General features: G+C 39.3%; 1 protein-coding gene across 5 annotated transcripts in view; it reads left to right on the forward strand.

Annotated features, from left to right (window-relative positions):
• The window catches only part of POLA1 (DNA polymerase alpha 1, catalytic subunit), a 291,007-nt gene that overhangs the window by 224,952 nt on the left and 46,427 nt on the right, over positions 1-19,628 (forward strand). For all 5 annotated transcript variants that reach the window (XM_068533580.1, XM_068533581.1, XM_068533577.1 and 2 more), the window contains exon 36: positions 1,965-2,061. In XM_068533580.1, coding sequence (XP_068389681.1) covers positions 1,965-2,061 — 97 coding nt within the window. The remainder of the gene's footprint in view (positions 1-1,964; positions 2,062-19,628) is intronic.

The following is a 19,628-nucleotide window of genomic DNA, read 5'->3' on the forward strand; positions in this document are numbered from 1 at the left end:
TGGTGACACTAAACAGAATGGACCCAATAATGGCAATTAACATAAAAATATAATGGCTAATCAAATTGACAGCAACTGTTTCTCATCATCTCGACACACAATACATTATCAAAACAAACTATTATGAAGGAGGTAATTTCAGTGTTCTATTCAACCTGCAGCATGTGTGCAGTCAGGGAGATGTGTACCAGCAATTACTGCTGAATCTAAAAAACTAAACAAATAACTTAATCGCTGTCGTCCTCCTTTTTTTTCCCCCAGGAAGCAGTAATCAGGATTCACTAAAAATAACTGGTGTATAATAGTATAATGATGATGCGTATTGTAGAATAGCTAATAAGAAATAAAATAGGCTTCTAGGTGTATACTTTTTAAAATAGGTTCAGGTAAAGAAAGAGAGACTCGTGGAAGGAATGCACACAAAAAAAGACAATAGACCTGGCTGATGAATAGCTCCATGTGGGTTATTCCTGCAGCCTCATATTTATAGATACCATTTGTAATGGCCAAAGAAGTTTGAAATACACTAAGTTTAGTAACAGATTTTATAATGGAGTGAGCAGGAGGGTCAGCCATTGAGCTCTAATAACTAAATTTCAGTTACTTCTGTACCCAGTTAAGTTGGCTGTAGTTTTTCATCATTAATAGCCAGTGAGGATCCTGGGATCTAATACTTGGTTATCCAAAGAGATTCCCTTCAAAAATAAGACCGTTTGTGTATCTAGTTGTAGATAGTGGTTTTCTTTTAGTTCCTAGTCAAATGCTAGTCTGTGGGTGCCACCTGACCCTGCTGCATGGGTCAAACACGTTGTACAAACAACGTGGTTATCGTGGCCATTCACTGATTCATTCATTCAACCAGCGAACATCTGTAGAGTCCTTACTGTGTGAGTTAGCTTGTATGTGCTTTGTTACTGGTGCATAGTAGGTGCTCAGTTGATGTTAGATTTCACATTCATCCAAGGCAGCAGGTGAGAACTGGTAACATGCTTGTCTTTTGAGTTTCTCATTTAAGAAGTTCTGAGCGTTGAGTTGTTTCACCTTGGTAGCACACCCCCATCCCCAAAGAAGACACCAAAGCCCTAGCTCCTTGTCCTCTGGCATAAAGGGTTTCCCACCTATCTAATCCTATAGGAGGAAGGAAAGTATCAATAAGTTCCTAGGGCAGCCAATTTAAAAGAAATAGAAATGCACGTGAACGTGATTCGCCAAATAATTCTCACTTTGATTGTTGAATTGACTGCAGATGTTTTTCCCCACACAGGGTGAGATACAGTGGCTTAGGAGAATACACAGTGACTCTAGATAAACTCGGGGATGCTATGACTAGTTGAATCAGAACTTGTCAAAGTCACTAAACATTGTTTTGACATGGGTGAGATGAAAAGCCTTGGTTATTTCATTTCACATGGTATCTCTCAGAGGTCATATGTTGCCCACTTAAGGATGAGCATGGAGCAAGTGGTCAGGATGTTCCCAGGTCTGCGCTTCATTCACCATGTTGTATCTGTGGGCCAGTCCCTGTCGCCAGGCGTCATAAAATCGAGCTCATAGGATAGCAGTACATGTTAAATGGTTTTCAGAAATTGTTTAACTTCCTGCTAGCCTGGACAGGTCCCAGTTAGGAAGCACAGTACCACTTTTCCCAATTAACAGTGCAAATTGTCAGGGGTGCATAGGAATTTGCAATTTGACAAAATCAGTTTTTTGGCAGCAGGGGTAATCAGTCTGTAGCTTCGCAAGTAGTAATCTGTGATCGAAGTGGCAGGATTTATTTTGAATTACGAAAGGTATGTATGCTATATGAGGGGGACAAATCATTAGGATGATTCTCTCCTTATTCACCCCCCTTCATTAAAAAATAGCTGCTTGATATGGAAGTTGAAATTAGGGGATACACTCGTTGAGTGATCTCCAAAGCTACCCCCTCCCCAATATTCATTTATTTTTCTGTTATATTGCAGTATTCTGACAAGTCCCTGTACACCCAGCTGTGCTTTTACCGGTACATTTTTGATGCGGAGTGTGCACTGGAGAAACTTATTACCGATCATGAGAAAGGTACGTTAAAATACTGTAATTACCTTTGAGTTTAAAGTGGAAATTTGCATCATAAAAGCCAGACCTACTGTGTCAGGGTGTTCATGCAGCATCGCACCACTGTCTCAGAAGCAGGCCATGGGGGCCGTCGTGAGCACAGGCATACCCTGCGTGAGGGGCGGTGGCGTAGGAATCCCCGGCTTTGGCCTCCACAGCCTGCCTCACATTGTTCTCTATTAAAGCTGGGCTTTGGGGGAGGAACGGTACAGAAAGAACTCTTTAAATGCTATATTTTGAAAATGCTATTTTCTATAGAGTTTAGTAACCGTAATAAAGTAAGAATAGGCAACGTGATCACTGGACCTACAAAAACCAGATAGTACCAGAAAAAAATAGACCTGGAGTATGTCTCTGCTGTTCACTAAAAGCCTAGGTTCATTTTGAGAGAGAGAGCTGGGGTGGAGTTCTTTTATTGACTCCATCCTAACAGAGCGTGTAGACACCTCAGCCCAGATGATCAGGCGCTGCCTTGTCAGCCTCACACAAGACTTGCAGGCACTGTGGGGCTTCATGGGCCTGAGAAAAGCTTTGTTACCTAACTTAAACTATTTGAAAATGTCATGACAAGTGCATGGGTTTTTTTTCTCCTACATGAAAATCACATTGACAACTTTTCTGTTACCTGTAAAAAATAAAAAAGGTGAGTTTATACATTTTTCTTATTAGTTACCTACAGAGTGTTTATGTTGTTTGTCAGTGCATATCAATTCGACATTTTGTTGGTCGGTGTTAGGCTGGAGACAACCTCAAGGGCATATGGAAACCTACAAATACTTCTGGATTTCCTCACGTAAGAATCCCCATGCCCTTGATTTGGTCTTAAACTCTTTTCAGTTCTAGTCATAATTGACTCCAGTTCTTCCATTTACAAAGATAGGCTAGAATTTTTTTTTTTTAATGCCTTGACTTACTTGGTTTTTCTGTGCTTGGATATAAAATACTTTACAACTGATGGAGGAGTTGTTTCAAATATTAGTATCTTGTCTTTAGATGTTCAACAAGAACTTGGGCTATCTCCACAGCATATTTTCAGTGAATTAATAAAATTCATATAGAGAAAAAATTCCTTTAGTCCATGAGTAACTAGGTCTTTGAACTTTCATTCATGACTGGTGGCTAGCCCATGTTTATTTGCGGTATCAACAATAACTGTTTCTCTTTTACCCCCAAGGACCTTTCCTTAAAGGCGTAAAGCATTTAGAGAATTAAGTAGTGACTGATGAGTACATTGTCTGTTTCTGTCGGGTTTGTTACCTCTTTCTGGGTATTAGAAGTTGATCCCCCTTTACTTCTTTCTGAATCCAGGTTGTTCCCTAGATGTTCTTAGATACCTAGGGGACAGATTCCTCTTCCAGACATTTCCAAAATTCTTATCTGAAGGGCTGAATGATCAGCAGTTTTCAAAAAGTCCAGTGACTCGGAGACTTATAGAAGTGATCTGGAAAGTCCCTGGAGACTTACCCCAGCTTTTTAGAGAACATCAAGGAGTGTATGCTGCTATCCCGGAAAATAGGAGATAACAGAGTAGTCACTTGGAAGATTCTTGCTTGACAAAAGTGGAGAAGTGTTGATAGAATCTGTACACTCACACTATTTACTCTAGTTCCGTTTCACAAGTTTAAGAATCACGACACTTTTTTTGTCATTTGATTCTAATAAATACACTATCTGGGAGTTCAGGGCCAAAACGGCATGGATTGAATTACTGACTCGTTCTTTTGCATGTCAGAAGCCCAAAGAAAATAAAGCAAAAGAAGGGTACAAAATGGATGTCTGACAGAAAGAACTTCATGAAATGTTTCAAGAGCCTTTTGTTTTATTTATTGAGTGTTAATTAGTGAAACTTCTTCCTTTGATCTTCTGCTTATTTATTATTCCTAAATTGCATTTTTGGAATGAGTGCATTAGCAGAAATTTACCTGGTCTGGACGTTCTCACATCATTTGGTAATGCTAAGTGGTGTTAGGGTATTTGTTAGTGGTGGGATATAAACTGAAACACTGGGTCATGCTTACCCGTGGTCCAAGAGCAGAGGTTTCCTAACAAGGGACATTTGATACACTCTTGCCTACAAGTCACCTGGTGGCATATAGTAGTGCAAGTCTATGGATCCTTCACCCAGAAATTCTAGTTCAGAAGGTGTTGGGTAGAGTTTGGGAAGCTCAACGTTTTAGAAAGTCCCCCCAGACAGTTCTGAACACATGATTTGGATAGTTTCTAAGTACGAGAGAATTGAACACAGGTTGTAATCCATAGGGGACAATTGGAGAACAAGAATATTCTTACAGTCCATAAGTGAACAGTTACAGAGGAAACTCCCATAAGTGTAAATTAATGTAACGTATGTAAAATTCAGTTCTCACTTTATAAGTTGGAGTGAAGTGCTCTCTTCTTTCTGATTTGCCATTCAAGGGAGATTTGCTGTTAAAATGAATTGAAAGTCTGTGGGATCCAGAGGGCAAATATATTTATTCAATTTGGACCAAGGCCAGAACACCAATAGATGTTAACATCAAAAGTCCTGTGAAAAATGACAGTCATTACACACAGTTATATTATTGAGAATGGAATCTAAGTATCGTCTGTCAACAAGTGCCCTGAAACTGGCGCGTAAAGTATTTACCATAGACTCTCCTTTACTGTTGATACCTAGCAACATTTCCTTCGCTAGGATAGTTTTACCATTTCCATTATAAAGCCCATATTTTAAAGGTTGTAACTGGATTGTGGTGTTAATCTGTGTTTGAAACTTGCAATTTGACTTGGAAAAAACCCACAAATTATTGGAAAGAGGTTTATTTTTATGGTGAAAAGTAGCTCTTGTCAAAGCTTTTTCCTGTGCTTTGCTTTTCAAACAAAGGTTTACAGGCCATTAGTCCATAATATGAATTAACCCCATTTGGTATTTTTCCCTTTCCTTTAAGATGGTAAGGGACTCACTTTGGTGAAGTATCCACTTCATATTCACCGTAACTACATAACATTTTTAAAATCTTATTTCTGTGGGACTTCGGCACAAAGTCCAAAGACTTCTGTGGGATTGTAAGTGCTCCAGAATGTACATAGGTGGCATAATAGATCCAAAAGAAGTTTTAGAGGAACATAGTGGCAATATATGAAGTAAAAATCCATTTCCATGATGGCAGCACATAATGGTCCCATTTGGCTGCCTCATCCCAGGGGGGCCTTGGCCTGAGTAGGGATAAGTGAACTGTTTGGGGGAGACATGAATCAATTCAAATCTTTGGCCAGTTGTCTAAATTAAGTCTGCTTAAAAAAAGAGGAGGAAAAAGAGTCTCCGACTTTTCTCAACTGAGCCTTTTTTTATTTATTTGGCAACGATAAAAACAGTGTGTATATATTTTCTATTATTTCTTGAGTGCCATCCCAGATGTCAGAAAAACAAAGATGGCCAACGCTCCCTGCCCTGGAGGAGCTTAAGAGTCCTTTGCGGACAGAAAGATTCAGATACAGTTAAGTGTGATAAACCACTGATCTGGTCAAATTGTTTTGGAAACAAAGAAAGGGATCCACTAACTGCCTTTCTTAATAGACTTTATTTTTTAGAGCAGCTATAGGTTCACAGCAAAGTTGAACAGAAGGTACAGAGATTTCCCATGTACCCCCTGCCCCCACACACGCACAGCCTCCCTCATTATCAGCATCCCCCACCAGAGTGGGGCATTTGATGAACCTACACTGATACATCGTTATCACCCACAGTCCATGGTTTACCATAGGGTTCACTATGAGACACTGTGTGAGTTTGGACAAATGTATGATGACATGTAACCACCATTACAGTATCATACACAGTAGTTTCACTGCCCTAAAAATCCTCTGTGCTACTCCTAATCACCCCTCCCTCCCCTCAACTCCTGGCAACAACTGAATTTGTTTGTTTGGTTTTTTTTTACTGTCTCCATAGTTTTGCCTTTTCCAAAATGTCATGTGATTGGAATCATATAGTATGTAGCTTTTTCAGATTGGCTTCTTTCACTTAGTAAGATGCATTTTAAGTTTCCTCTGTCTTTTCCTGACTTGGTAGCTCATTTCTTTTTAGCGCTAAATAATATTCCATTGTCTGGACGTACCACAGTTTATTTATCAGTTCACCTACTGAGGGACGTCTTGGTAGCTTCCAGATTTCAGCAGTTATGAATAAGCTGCTATAAACATCCATGTACAGGTTTTTGTGCAGACATGTTTTCAACTCCTTTGGGTAAACACCAAGGAATGCAGTTGCTAGATCATTTGATGTGTATTTTTGTAAAAGACTGAAAAACTGACTTCCAAAGTGGCTGTACCACGTTGTTTTCCAGCCAGCAGTGAATGGGCGTTCCTGTTGCTCCACATCCTCCCCCGCGCTTGGTGGTGTCAGTGTTCCCGATTTTAGCCATTCTGATAGTTGTGTAGTGGCATCTCAGTGTTGTTTTAACTGGCATTTCCCTGGTGGCATATGATGTGGAGCATCTTTTCATATATGCTTATTTGCCATTTGTATATCTTCTTCGGTGAAGTGTCTTTGGCCCATTTTGTTAATCGGGTTGTTTGTTTTCTTATTTAAGAGTTCTTTGTGTATTTTGGATAACGGTCTTTTATCAGATGTGTCTTTGGCAGATATTTTACCCCAGTCTGTGGCTTGTCTTTTTATTCTTTTGAACACTAATTGCCTTTTCACTTTAGTGTTTGAGCTTTCCTTATTCCTAAAAACAAAAACAGAAAAACCACTTTTTTTCTGTTCCTGTTCTCTCTTACCAGATGCTTAGCTCCCCTTATTCTGCGTCAGCTATTTGTAGTAGGATGGCGTATTAGTCTGCTACGCCTGCCATAACACAGTACCACAGACTGGGTCGCTTCAACAGCAGAATGTATTTCCTGACTGTTCTGGAGGCTAGAAGTCTGAGATCAAGGTATCAGAAGGGTTTCTTCTTCTGAGGCCTCTTTGGCTTGTAGATGGCCATTTTCTCCGTCTTCACATGGTCCTCCCTCTGTACCTTTCTGTGTCCCATTTTAACTTAATTACCCCTTTAAAGGCTCTATCTCCAAATATAGTCACATTCTGAGGTACTGGGGGTTAGGACTTCAACCCCTCTTTGATATGACTTTGGAGGTGGGGGGGATACAATTCAGCCCATAACACATGGTCGTCTTGGTGAATTTTCTATTAGTCCTGCCAGAATAGGAACACCAGGATTTAGGACTCTGTGTTGAAGAAAGGAATCGGAGCTACGGTATAAATGTTTGCAAAAGGATGGTGCTTTAACTGTGGACTTCTGAAAAGCATCTGTTAGGAAGCCCAGTTTCTCAGTGGAGTCCCTTTAGGCCCAGAAGGACTACTCTTCAGGTCACCCCTATTTCTTTCAAAGGCCCATGGGCGGCCTGAGGGCCACAGCCTACTGGGCAGCCCCTGTCACGGGCTGTGCTCCTCACTCCTCTCAGCATGGTGAAATCTCCCAGCCACTTCCCCTCTCAAGCTTTGTTCTCACTGGCTTGTTTTGCCAGTTTTTTCTTAAACTTTTCTTGTTACCATCACTCTTCTTTTGTCTTTTCTTTATACCTGATGGTAACGTCTGTAGGTATTTGTTGTTTCCGTTAGTGTCACCAGAACTAGGCTGACCCTATGTAAGGTACTTTATAGTTTCCTGTCATCCTTTCATATGTCTCACACAGGTCCTCACAACAGCCCCATGAGGTAGCAGTGGATTGTGCCCCGTTATATTGATGAAGAAATTGAATGTAGTATAAGCTTGCTTCCTTTGCATTCCCATAGCACCCTGTGAAATGCCCTTCTTGTAGGACTGGTCCTGAATTGTTTTGACTTTCTCTTCCACTGAGTTCATGGAGGCCAAGGGTTGTACCTTGTTGATCTGTGCTTTGCCTATGGGAGCCAGCTCACTAAATATTTGTTGAATGAATCCTTAGTGCAAAATAAGGTCACACAAGCACTTTGAAGAACTGTGGAGGAGTGAGTCCTAGGAATTAGTTCTGTCCATGAATGGCAGTGTGCTGGAAAGTTCTCCAATCTCCTGTATTGCTCGCATGACTCAGGTGTGCCATAAATTAATGTCAGTAAATTTCCTTGACATTTTCAGATTTAATATCTGTCATTTCAACTCTTTGCAAGTGATAACTGAAGATGAGTGACGTCGTAGCTCTCATTTTGCTGATGCCAAATTTGAATTGAATCAAAAGAATGTCAGGTCACTTAACTAGTGAGTGAGCCTGGGTGACTGCCCCTCACCCACACTGCCAGAGTCCTGTTCTCTGCTTGCCATCAGCCAAATAGTTACGCTCATGAAGTAGTAATGATTGTATTGCCTTGTGGAAAATAGGGACCCCAAAGAGAGACAACAGCTAGTACTGAAAAGCTAAGGACTCTAAAAAACTGTTTTGGTGGTTTAGTGTTTTGGTTTTTGGTTTTTTGTTGTTGTTGTTTGGTTTGGGGGTTTTTTTTTTGTTTTTTGGTTTTTGGGGGGGTGTTTTGCCAGAAAATAAGAGTTGTATGGAAAAAAATTATATGCTTTAGTGCATATGGGAATTTGGAGATTTCTGAGGGTTTAAGACAGCTCCCTTTTCAATGTTAAGGATTTCTACTATTCCTAAACTGCGAAAGCGAAAGAGTTGTATCATTGCTAGAAGTGCTGAAATACAAGTAGCAAAGAGCCGCTGGAGTCCTCTCTAAGCCAGTTGACATTCTTAGAATTTACTTTGTTAAAGCCTCACGAGGCATTAAGAAGAAGGCTGTGTCAGACACCCTGTCTGATCCAATTCTTAGGGGTTATTCCACTGAATTTTAGAAATGAACCTTTTCTCTGTTTTTAATAAATAATAACAGCATACACAAAACAATTCATACCTACCAAATACATATAAAAGTAAAGGTAGAATTTCACTTAAGTACCAGTTTGCTCTTCTTAAAGTTATATTTTTTATAATTGTGAAAAACATTTTCGTTAAAGAAACTGATTTTGAAATGGGCAGTCCATTTTCCTTTTGTTTCATTTTCTTACGAATAAAAAATGATCCGAGGTTTTGGGTTTTTCTTTTTAACTATTTCTTTCATTAGTTTAAGTGAATTTTTATCATGGGAGACTAACGTGGCAGTTCAGAACAATTCATGATTAGGAAGTGATTGTAGAAATACATAAAGAATTTTGATGATAGAAAAAGTGGTTCATATAATCCTGAGCTTTGGGGGAGTGTTGTTATTGTTAGACATTATGTAGTTTCAATCTTTAATGACTTAGAGAAATACTAACAACATAAGGTCAAAGTCCAAAACTTAAGTAACCATTATGATTCTAATTTGTAGTTTATATGCAAGGCGGAAAAATTAGTAAGAAACACTAGAATTGTTTACAGCTGTTACCTGTGGGTGGATTATAGATAATTTTTATTTTCTTCTTTATATGATCTGGGCATGTACTGCTTTTATAACAAGAAACAAATTATAAGAACTGAAATTTTACAAAGAAATGTTTTGTTCAACTTGAAATAATGATTCCAGTAGTTTAGCAGTTGAGGGAAAAAATAACATACAGATGAACCCAGGTCAGCTTTTTTCTCCCTGCATTTTTTTCCAAATCAAACATAATGCCTTGTTACTCAGAGAGTGATCAATATACCAGCAGTGTAGGCATCACCTGGGAACTTGGTAGGAACGCAAAATATCAGATCCTCCCCAGACCTACTGCATCAGTATCTGCATTTTAACAAGATTCCCAGGCGATTCCTGGGCATATTAAAGTTTGAGAAGCACTGATTCAAGACACTCTCCTTAGTAACTAAAGCCTACTTCCATTCTATTCATCCGTTGATTGGGGCCATCCTTTTGGCAAAACTTTAAAATGACGAATGGGCAGAACACAGAAGGCCTAGCCAGGTTTCAGGTGGAAGTGGCACGACAGCCTAGTCTTCTGAAATATATTCTGTAATTAAGCTTAAAAATGTAGTAGCCTGAGAAGAGCTAGGAGAGGGGGGAAAAGCAAGAAAGCATGAGTTCCTCCACTTTGTTTCTTCGTAACTAGAAGGAACAACGGAGAAGTAAATTAAGATTTTCAAAATGGCTTTCAGCTTCTCAAGATGAGTGGCTTATAAAAGAGAAAACTGGAATGTAGCTCTATAGCCACTTCATACAAGGGTTACTCTGTATGTGCCCACCAGTCACCACATTCTGGGTCTCATTACAACATTGATTTAGTATGCTTGTAAAGATTTCAAGGCATCGAGCTAGAATTTTTTAGAAATGAAAACAAGATTCTATTTCTTAATTTTGGAACTACAAAATTTACTTTGGAATTTACTTTTCCTACTGTTGCTGACTTTTCTGTTGTATTTTTATGCTCAGTACAAGAATGACAAAGTTGGTATTTTCCTATGGCAGCCTGGAGCCCCTTCATACTGCTTTGCTTTTCTCTCTGAATACTGCTAGTTTTGTTTCTGTTTTGTTGTTTAACTAAAGACAACTTTACAGTGTGACAGAAGAGAAACTACATTTTCCAGGGAATTGTCACCATAGTTGCTTTGCCCGTAGTGGAGGTGTCTTGTCTCTGTATATTTTCTGTTATCCTCTTTAGGAGAGCGAAAGTTGTATGTGACAATATTGCCATGTGTTTGGGCAACAAACTTCCAGATTCTGATAACGTGCCTTTTCTTTAAGCCCATTTCTGTAAATATGCACTCAAGTTTTGCACTTTTATGTAGAAATGGACTCACAAGCATGCTGTGATAACAGATGTGTTACAAGTTTTGTAAAATCCTTCCTAGTATGTCTTTTCAGTGAGCAGGTTCCTTGCCCCTTTTGTAGTGCCAAGTACAGCAGCACAAACAAGGGCATTATCTAGGTGATAATGCTGTGGTTGATGGTCTTCATTTGCAAAACATATTGTCATTTTTTGAGTGTTTGAGAGCCAGGAAAACCTGATAAGGTGTTTTTCATGTACTTTAAAAAATATATACTTCTATCACCAATGAGGGAAAAAATATTAAATAATTTTCAAGCAGTTAGACCATAATGTGAGCTAATCACTTTATTTTGAAGCAAAGTATTTTTAAACAGTTGAGCTAGTGAATTTACTTTTAAAATGTATTGTGCTTACACAGTAGATGGTTTTATTTCCATGATGTTTTTTACTACATAATTATACATCTTAATTACGTAATTACTATCATAATTATTATGTAATTGCATGTACTTCCACTAATTACAAAATCAGGAAGTGTAATTATCTAGTAAAAACTTTATGAAATTTCATGCACTAAAAATTACTTAAAAGGCTATCTATTCCAGTGGTCTACTGGAAGGCTTTCCGTGGTTAGTCTTAGTCCTGACTTTAGTTTAGAACTTGAACCCAAAGGCCAGGAGAAGAAGGACAGTTACAAACAGACTAACACTAAACTGCATATTGCAATATAGGTTAGATGGCCTTTGTCCCTTATGAGTTAAAAGCCAGGGTGCGTTTGAATTTCTTTGTGTCTATGGAATTGTGGTAAGAGTAATATCTTATATTTGAGGTAGCATCACAAAAACTGTCAATGAAAAGGACAGTTCTTAGGAAAGAATTGGTTAATAGAATTGACAATCAAGCCATTAACGTTACAGAACAGCCAGGCCCTCTATACTTCTGTAATGTGAATGGCTTATTTAGCTATCTCTGTCTTTAAAATAATAATAATAATAGTAGTAGTAGTAATATTATTATTATTATTTAAAATTCTGTTTCTTTAGTTTGAAGAGGGCTTTTCCCCCCCAGTTTGTGTTTATATTTACCAAGATGGGAACAAACATATCAAAAGAGCATAATCCTTTTCTACTATTACTTGATGTCAAAAGGAGCTTTTGAGACATAAACATACACGCACAAACATGTAACATCAGACCCTAAAGACAGAAGGTTTAATTCAATAAAGCTATGATGTCTTTACCATTCAAAACGACATACAAATTGCACAGTGAAACAATAGTCATAACAGCAAATTAGATATGACATCTAAATTACACTACAAAGAGAAATCCCAGAACCATTTTTGGTCTGTAGGAGTCTATTTTAGCCCAGGTTTAAAACCCAGTCTAGAGACTGCTTTATTGCCTAAGTAGGGTAAAGTTGTAGAAAACTAATTAGAGGTTGGTTGAATTAATTGCAGATTAATTAGGAGGAAAAGGCTTATAATACTCATGGCCGAGAAGAGAGTAGATCCTGTAACTATCAAGATAGAATGTACTCTAAGTTTCAGGAATATTAAATTATCGATATTTGTGTAACATCTATAATAATCTGTTATAACATGACCTAAATAAAGCACTTGGGTTAGATATAGTTACACTAAAATTTCTTCCCCTCAAAATTAGTGCTTTTCGCTAGAAGTGTATTGAATCAACCACGTAAAATATATAACAGTTACTTCTTTTAAAAATGCAGCCGTAAACCTTAAAAGGTCTGTAGTCTTAAAAGCATGTGACATTCCCTTTTTGTTGTTGTTGTTGTTGTTGTTCTTAAATCTTTCTAAAGAAGCACGCTTTGTGGTTTTATCAGTTATCGACTTTGTGACTTTTTAATACCAGCTAAAATTTGTAATAAATGTGACCTTAAACAAAAAAGTCAGTGAAAGAAATGAAAACACCAGCCCCGTTTGCTTCAAGCAAATTAGAGGGTTTATAGTCATCCGGAATTGTTTCCTGCTCTCCGAGATATTTGGGATTTAAACAGGTTCAGTCTGACTCTGGTTTTTTTTCTCTAGTAGTTTGGGATTATTTTTAAATTGCATATTCTTTTCCTCTTGGGAATCTTTGCTCATTTACTTAGGCCAGAATTTAATGTCTCCATCATTTCTTATTTGCCTTAACTCTGTCGTGATAATGTTTCTTTTCAGAAATGTTTATGCTCCTTTTATGTTTATGAGAGACAGCACTTGCCTCTCATGCATCTTCTTCATCTTGTTTTTGTTTGTTGTTGTTGTTGTTTTTACCAATTGCATGTGCCGTATCTGAATAGCCTCTAATGGTTAAGAGTTAAGTGTTTTTGCTTAGTCCTCACCTTTCCGATTACAGTGCAGATTTAATTTTTAACCTGACTTAATGTTTAAACTGACTGGGTTTTTTGGTTTGGTTTTAATTTGCTTTGCTTTCTTGCTTTTCATAGAAATTGGCATATGTTTTCATTATCCTCTGTAATTCTTTAAATTTTTCATAATTCTCTAAGGGCTTAAGCCGTAACTTTTGAAGTTTGTGTCCCTGTGATATCTCCAGTTACTCAGTAGCCCCAGGCCCAGATGTGGTGTTGATTTGCACATGATTAGTCAGTGTCCATTTATTATTTTATGCTACTGTACTATCATGTCCATATAATAAACACTATCTCTCATACAGGAAGAAAACCCATCATCAATCGGACTCATTCTTAGAGTAGTTCTTTTTATAGTTGTCATGAATTTATTCAGACCCGTCAGTATTCTCTTCCTTGTGGCCAGCGGGACAGTAACCAGATGGAATTAGTAGTCGGTCATGGAGTTCAATTGAATTAACATTGATTGCATTCTCCCCATGTAAAGGCCCTGGGCAACCTGTTAGCCTTAGCACCGTCCCTTAGAGCTTAAGGCTTAAATCAGCTGTGCTCACAAAAAGATAGGTTTGCAGACTAATTTTAGACACCGATTTACTTTTCTTGTTTTAAGAAATTATTATAAAACCCAACTCACAAATAAGATCACCAAACCAGGTCTGTGTGTAAGTCTGGTTTTATCTGTTTCTCCTTGCTTCACACCCCGCCCCCCAAAATTCATTCAATGAGTGTTTGCTGAGTCTCTGCCTTGTGTGATATGTAAAGGGCCCAAGTATAATCAAGAGCTGGGTCCTTTTTTAGAGGTGATAATATTTCTGATCATTTTCTTATTCACGAATTCACCCTCTAAGCACCTACTTTTTATAGGACTTTATATTTTATGGAGAACATTCACATCTATTATCTTTTACGTTTCCCATTAGATAAAATAGTTGACATTTTTTCAGATGAAAAAACAACCTGAAAGAGATGAAAGGACCCTCCTGAGGTAGCAAAGCTGCATGGTGTGAGAGCCCAGCCTTCTTTCCACTGTGTCACAGCTGCCCTGCTCTTAATCTAGTAGGGAAACTGCGACCTGAAGGCAAATAACTCTAACACAAGGGGATGGCATGAAGTGCTGTGGGATCTCCGCATTTAGGTCCGGGAAGGGTTCCCAGTGGAGATGGAACCTGAATTGGGCCTTGAAGAAAAGATGAGATTTTAATCGGCACAGGTGCTGGCGTGAAGTTTGAGACTAAGTTTTGTCTTTCCCACTATTCTTTAAGTGCTCTATTGTCTATTGCTGATCTAGCTTTTATAAATCAAAGAACCTTATTTGACAAATGCATGGTGACTTTTAAAACACTTTTGAATTGGAGGTTTAGTCAAAAAGCACTTATTAAGAGGGTAGTCTATGCGAAGCTTTAAACCCAAGACTGGAAGCTGGAAAGCTGTTCGCTCTTCACTCCACACTGTAACCAGTGGTGCTGCTTTGAAAGAAGTTGATTCCATCCTGCAAGATACATCTGTCAGAAGTGTATCAAAGTGTTTTCCTATCTTAAATAATTTAACTCAGATATAATAATGTAAGTATTTTGACATGAAAACGTTACATACTGTGATATATCCACTTATCTTAAAACAGACATCTTTAACTTTAAAAGAAAGAAGTATGGTAAGACAAAACAAAACAGAAATAGGAATTAAAAGAGATGAATGACAGACGGAATTAGTTTTATTTAGAAGATAAAAATAAAATCCTATTAGCATTATGACCAGAGAATGTAAAGATGTTTTACTTGAAGCATGATTAATTTTTTAAACTATCATCATGATGGAAGTTTCGACATATGTAGGACCTGTTTGTGGAGTAAATGTTTACTGCTAAAATTATCCCTGTGTTTTATTGATTATTATGTATTGTCTTGCCCCCAAAAAAGTAGATGCTAAAAGTCAGTGAAATCCAAGATAAAAGGGAGGGTCTAAATCGAGCCTGTCTTCAGGAAATTATCCAACAGAGCACACATTGGTCTCTCTTAGTAAAGGCTTTATCACTTTTAACAAATGTGCCACAGGAAATTTATTAGTATGCTACAAAGAAATTTTCAGAATAATTAAGGCTAAACTACACTTGTCAAAATAAATGAATGAAATACAATTTTAAATCATCTTTCTTCACTTATTGCTCATTTGCATAATTCAGTAACTTACACAGGAGTCTTTCAGTTATTGGTGTGAATTAGCAAGGTTCTGCTATTCCTTGTTGTACGAGCGGGAATTATGCTACCATGTAATTAGCTATTCCAGACATGGACTAACGGGAAATACCAAAGGGCACAGCAAAATCTAAAGAGACAAGGCAGGGAATCTGAAGACAAGAGACAATCAAAGACACCCAACAAACTCAAGCTGGTAGACCACAGGGAATTTTGAATGAAGCCTCTTAATTTATTTTGAGAATAAGGAATCAGTAGTATGAGAGAAATCTCAACAAGATTAGCTGACTAAGCCTACTTAAAAAAAATATCTCTATAGTGCATGGTGTGCCAGGTTAACCACTCCTGTTTGTTAGTCTGTATACAGCTCAACAAATAGCCGGCAAAGCCTTTCATGGGTATATAGTGGCTTTCCATTGAGGTTTTCACTCTTTGAAGGAGGTCGTTTATACCAATGAGATCTGTAGATGCAAATTGCTTTCGCTATATGTCAGGGGTCATTCCTTTCACAGCAGACTTGCTCATCTCTTTTATAGAGGTTTTGTTATTTTTCTACTGCTCCCAAAGGAATGATGGGAATCACGCGCCCCCCCCCCAACCCCCCATCTAACTTAGCATCCAGATCTTTTCCTTCCAGCTCTGTGAAACTTTTGTGTGCTGATCTTTGGGAACAAAACAAGCTGTTGGCAGCAGCCCTTAGAGCTGAATCAGGAAACTTTTTTCCTTCTTTCAACCTGAAATATCATTTTTAGATTTGCCTCTCTTTTTCACCTAATTCTTTTTTTTTTTTAAATAAACTTATTTATTTTATTTATCTATTTTTGGCTGCATTGGGTCTCCGTTGCTGTGCGCAGGCTTTCTCTAGTTGCGGCGAGCGGGGGCTACTCTTCATTGTGGCGTGTGAGCTTCTCACTGCGGTGGCTTCTCTTGTTGCGGAGCACGGACTCTAGGCGCACGGGCTTCAGTAGTTGTGGCACGTGGGCTCAGTAGCTGTGGCTCGCGGGCTCTAGAGCGCAGGCTCGGTAGTTGTGGCACATGGGCTTAGTTGCTCCGTGGCATGTGGGATCTTCCCTGACCAGGGCTCAAACCCATGTCCCCTGCGTTGGCAGGTGGATTCCTAACCACTGTGCCACCAGGGAAGCCCTCACCTAATTCTAAGAGAATTTCTTGCTCATTGCAGCAGTGTGTCACTGTAACATGCTAGGGCATGTGGGAAATTCTTGGAAGCAATGTCCTGAAAATGTCATTTTTAGTTTGGCTCCCAGATGATGTAAGCTCATTGGAACTAGAGGAGCAGAGAAGTGAAGGGATCTATTTTAAGGGTTAGCTATGGAAACCTAACTTCTGATCCCATTACTGAAGTGGAGGGAAAGATAACATTTGTCTTTCTCCTAAGCTTTTAAGAATCATACAGACAATCATAGGTTTTAGTCTATAATGTTCAGGAGTCTTAGGGAGAAGGGTTTCAGGCACACTGTGGGAGCACTCTGTAAATATTTGTCCGTCCGTCCTTCCTTCCTTCCTTCCTTCCTTCCTTCCTTCCTTCCTTCCTTCCTTCCTTCCTTCCTTCCTTCCTTCCTCCCTCCCTCCCTCCCTCCCTCCCTCCCTCCCTCTAGCATTTTTTGAGCACCAAGGACACTGACCTAGGCTCCTGAAAGGCAGTATAAGGTAGTGATTAAAAGCCTGCTCTCTGGAGCCAGAATGGCCAGTTCAAGTTTTGGCTTTCCACCTCTTGCTAGATAAGTAACTTTGGGGCATGTGACTTACCCCGTGCACCTTCCCTGTACAGCTGGGAGGAATATAGGGCCTGCCTCGTAGGGTTCAAATTAAATGGGATAATATGGAAGCAGGGTGATATGTAAAATGCCTAGAATAAGTGCCAGGCACGTAGTAAACATGCAATAAATGTCAGTTGGTTTTATTATTTCGGAGAATAACACTTTATCCAAACCACTGTGATAGTCCTCAGTATTACTGTTACTCTATCTGAGTTGGTTTCTGTAGCCTCTCATTGACCATGTTTTTTGTTTATATTTGTATTCCCAGCATCTGGCACAACACTGCAACTGGATGGTTGCAGTATGAAAAAGGCATGGTTCCTACTCTCAAGGAGCTTAAAATCAATCGTGATAACTGTCATTTAATTCTGTCAGTACTAATAGCAGAGGTTGAAACACAAATAATCCACAAATCATTTTCATGTTGTTTACATATGTCCCTTATCGGTAATAACTGTTGCCTGTTTCCTAGGGAGGGTAAAAAATAGTTGTACTTGTGTGCAGAAATTTGGCCAAACCCAAGTTCCCTAATCATATACTTTAGCACATTACTTCTTAACAACCAGGGTGTATCTTTTACACTTTTTAAAATGACAGGTGCCCAGTTGCCACCGCCAGGTATCTGGTTCAGTAGGTCTGGGGTGGGGCCCCAGTGACTGTGTATTTTAAAAAGCTCCACAGTGACTCTGATGCACACCTACAGTATTGAGAATCTCAGAGTTAGTGAAACTCTTCAAACTTTAATATTGCTTCATGTCAAATATGCATTAAGTATGACTTTGATATAGAAAGGGAGATTGGTTGGTATCTAGATAACAATTTAAATAGACAGTAGAAAGGAAAATGAAGTCAAACACATGAATTATTTCTTCGATAAGGGAATCATTTATGGTGCTATATGAGCTAATATAGCATTCAAGAATAAAGCGAAGGAGAAAAAATGGGCTAGGGAAAGTAAGCTGGAAGAAACTGGTTTTTGGTAACGAGAGAAGATGAAATAAATGCATTTCGGCAAAATTGGCAATAAGAGCACTTGTTATTTTCAACATTAACTTACATCATGAAAGTAGGAAAGGGCCACCGTGGATGGTGGGGAATCCTCAAAGAGACTAGACGGGTGACTGGGAAGTATCGAGGTAGCAGCTATCCCAACCCTGGCATTTAGGCGTCTCCATAGTTGGGATTTCTGGGACCTTTCCCACCTCCTGTAGTCTTCTCCTTACCGCTGGGCCCAGCTGGCAGGGTCTAGGGTGGGGCCCCAGTGGCTGTGTATTTTAAAAAGCTCCTCTGTCCTAGTAGATCAGCCCTTTGCAGTTTCACATTGCTGCCTGTCACCCAAACGAGCTGGGACCAGGTGGTAGTCCTGGAGGCATTGGAAGGACATGTCTGGGCACCACGGTCATAGTTGGGCTTACCTTGGGTCTCCCGGCAGGACAAATAGCTTGGTTAGCCCCATTTCCCAGCACTGGGGTCTTGGAGCTAGAAAAGAGTCTCCGATGAGCCTTATCTCAGGCTGTTGGTTTCAGATCACCCACCCCCCTTTTGCCTAAAAGGATTGAGACAGCACCTCCGGGGCACCTGCAGATTAGACCCCCTCCCTGGGCGGGCCTTGACTCCACCATGGCTACCTCCACCTGCTCATGGGTTTCCCCTGCCTGCATCGCCCACCCCAATCCCGTCTCTCCCTGGTGGTATTCTGCTTATCCTTTAAGGCCTCCCAGCTAAAAATGATCTCTTTGTCCTCCAAACTCGTGCCAGCTCTTAAGCACTGCCCCTCATGCATTATAACTCTTTGAGGATGGGGACCATTCTTGAAACGTTACTGTGTGTCTGGTTGCAACTTACACCTGATAGGCACCTAATAAATAGTATGTGAAATTGTTTTCTACAATACTTTAGCGTAGAAGCGTAATACTTTGTTTCTTATAGAATACGTTAATGTTTATAGCATACTTTTCTGACTCCCTCCTCTCTTCTCTCTTTGCCATCGTACCCTCCAACTGTATGATAAAACTTTTTCCATCCGTGTATATCTATACGTTCATCAGACATTTAGCCCGTGCCCTCTCCTCACTCCACATGGACTTGATTTCCCACCCAAATCTACCTACTTTCTGATAATTCCTAATAGAGTTGGGCTGTGATTCTATGCACCTCAGGAGATGGCATAAATTCCAGGCTAGAAATTTCTTTGTTCGAACCTTTAGGTTATATAAATCAAATGGACGCCCTACTCTATTAGTAGAATGAATCAAAAAGTCCAAAGATGGACTTCACATGAGGACCATCTCTGCCCAGACCCACTCCTTGCCCTCCAGAACCTGTATACAGATCATAGCAGCTGGCCATTTTGCTTGTGGGTTTTTCTAGTGGTTCACAGCTCTAGCTCTTTAATGACCTTGCCATCTTTGAATTTCTCTGAGCACTCAAAATTTGTTATTTGGCTTTACCAGTTTTTATGACATCTCGGTATGCCTGGAGGCCATCTCTGGACA

This window comes from Eschrichtius robustus, chromosome X (assembly GCF_028021215.1).
Source record: "Eschrichtius robustus isolate mEscRob2 chromosome X, mEscRob2.pri, whole genome shotgun sequence".
In the NCBI taxonomy this organism is placed as follows: Eukaryota; Metazoa; Chordata; class Mammalia; order Artiodactyla; family Eschrichtiidae; genus Eschrichtius; species Eschrichtius robustus.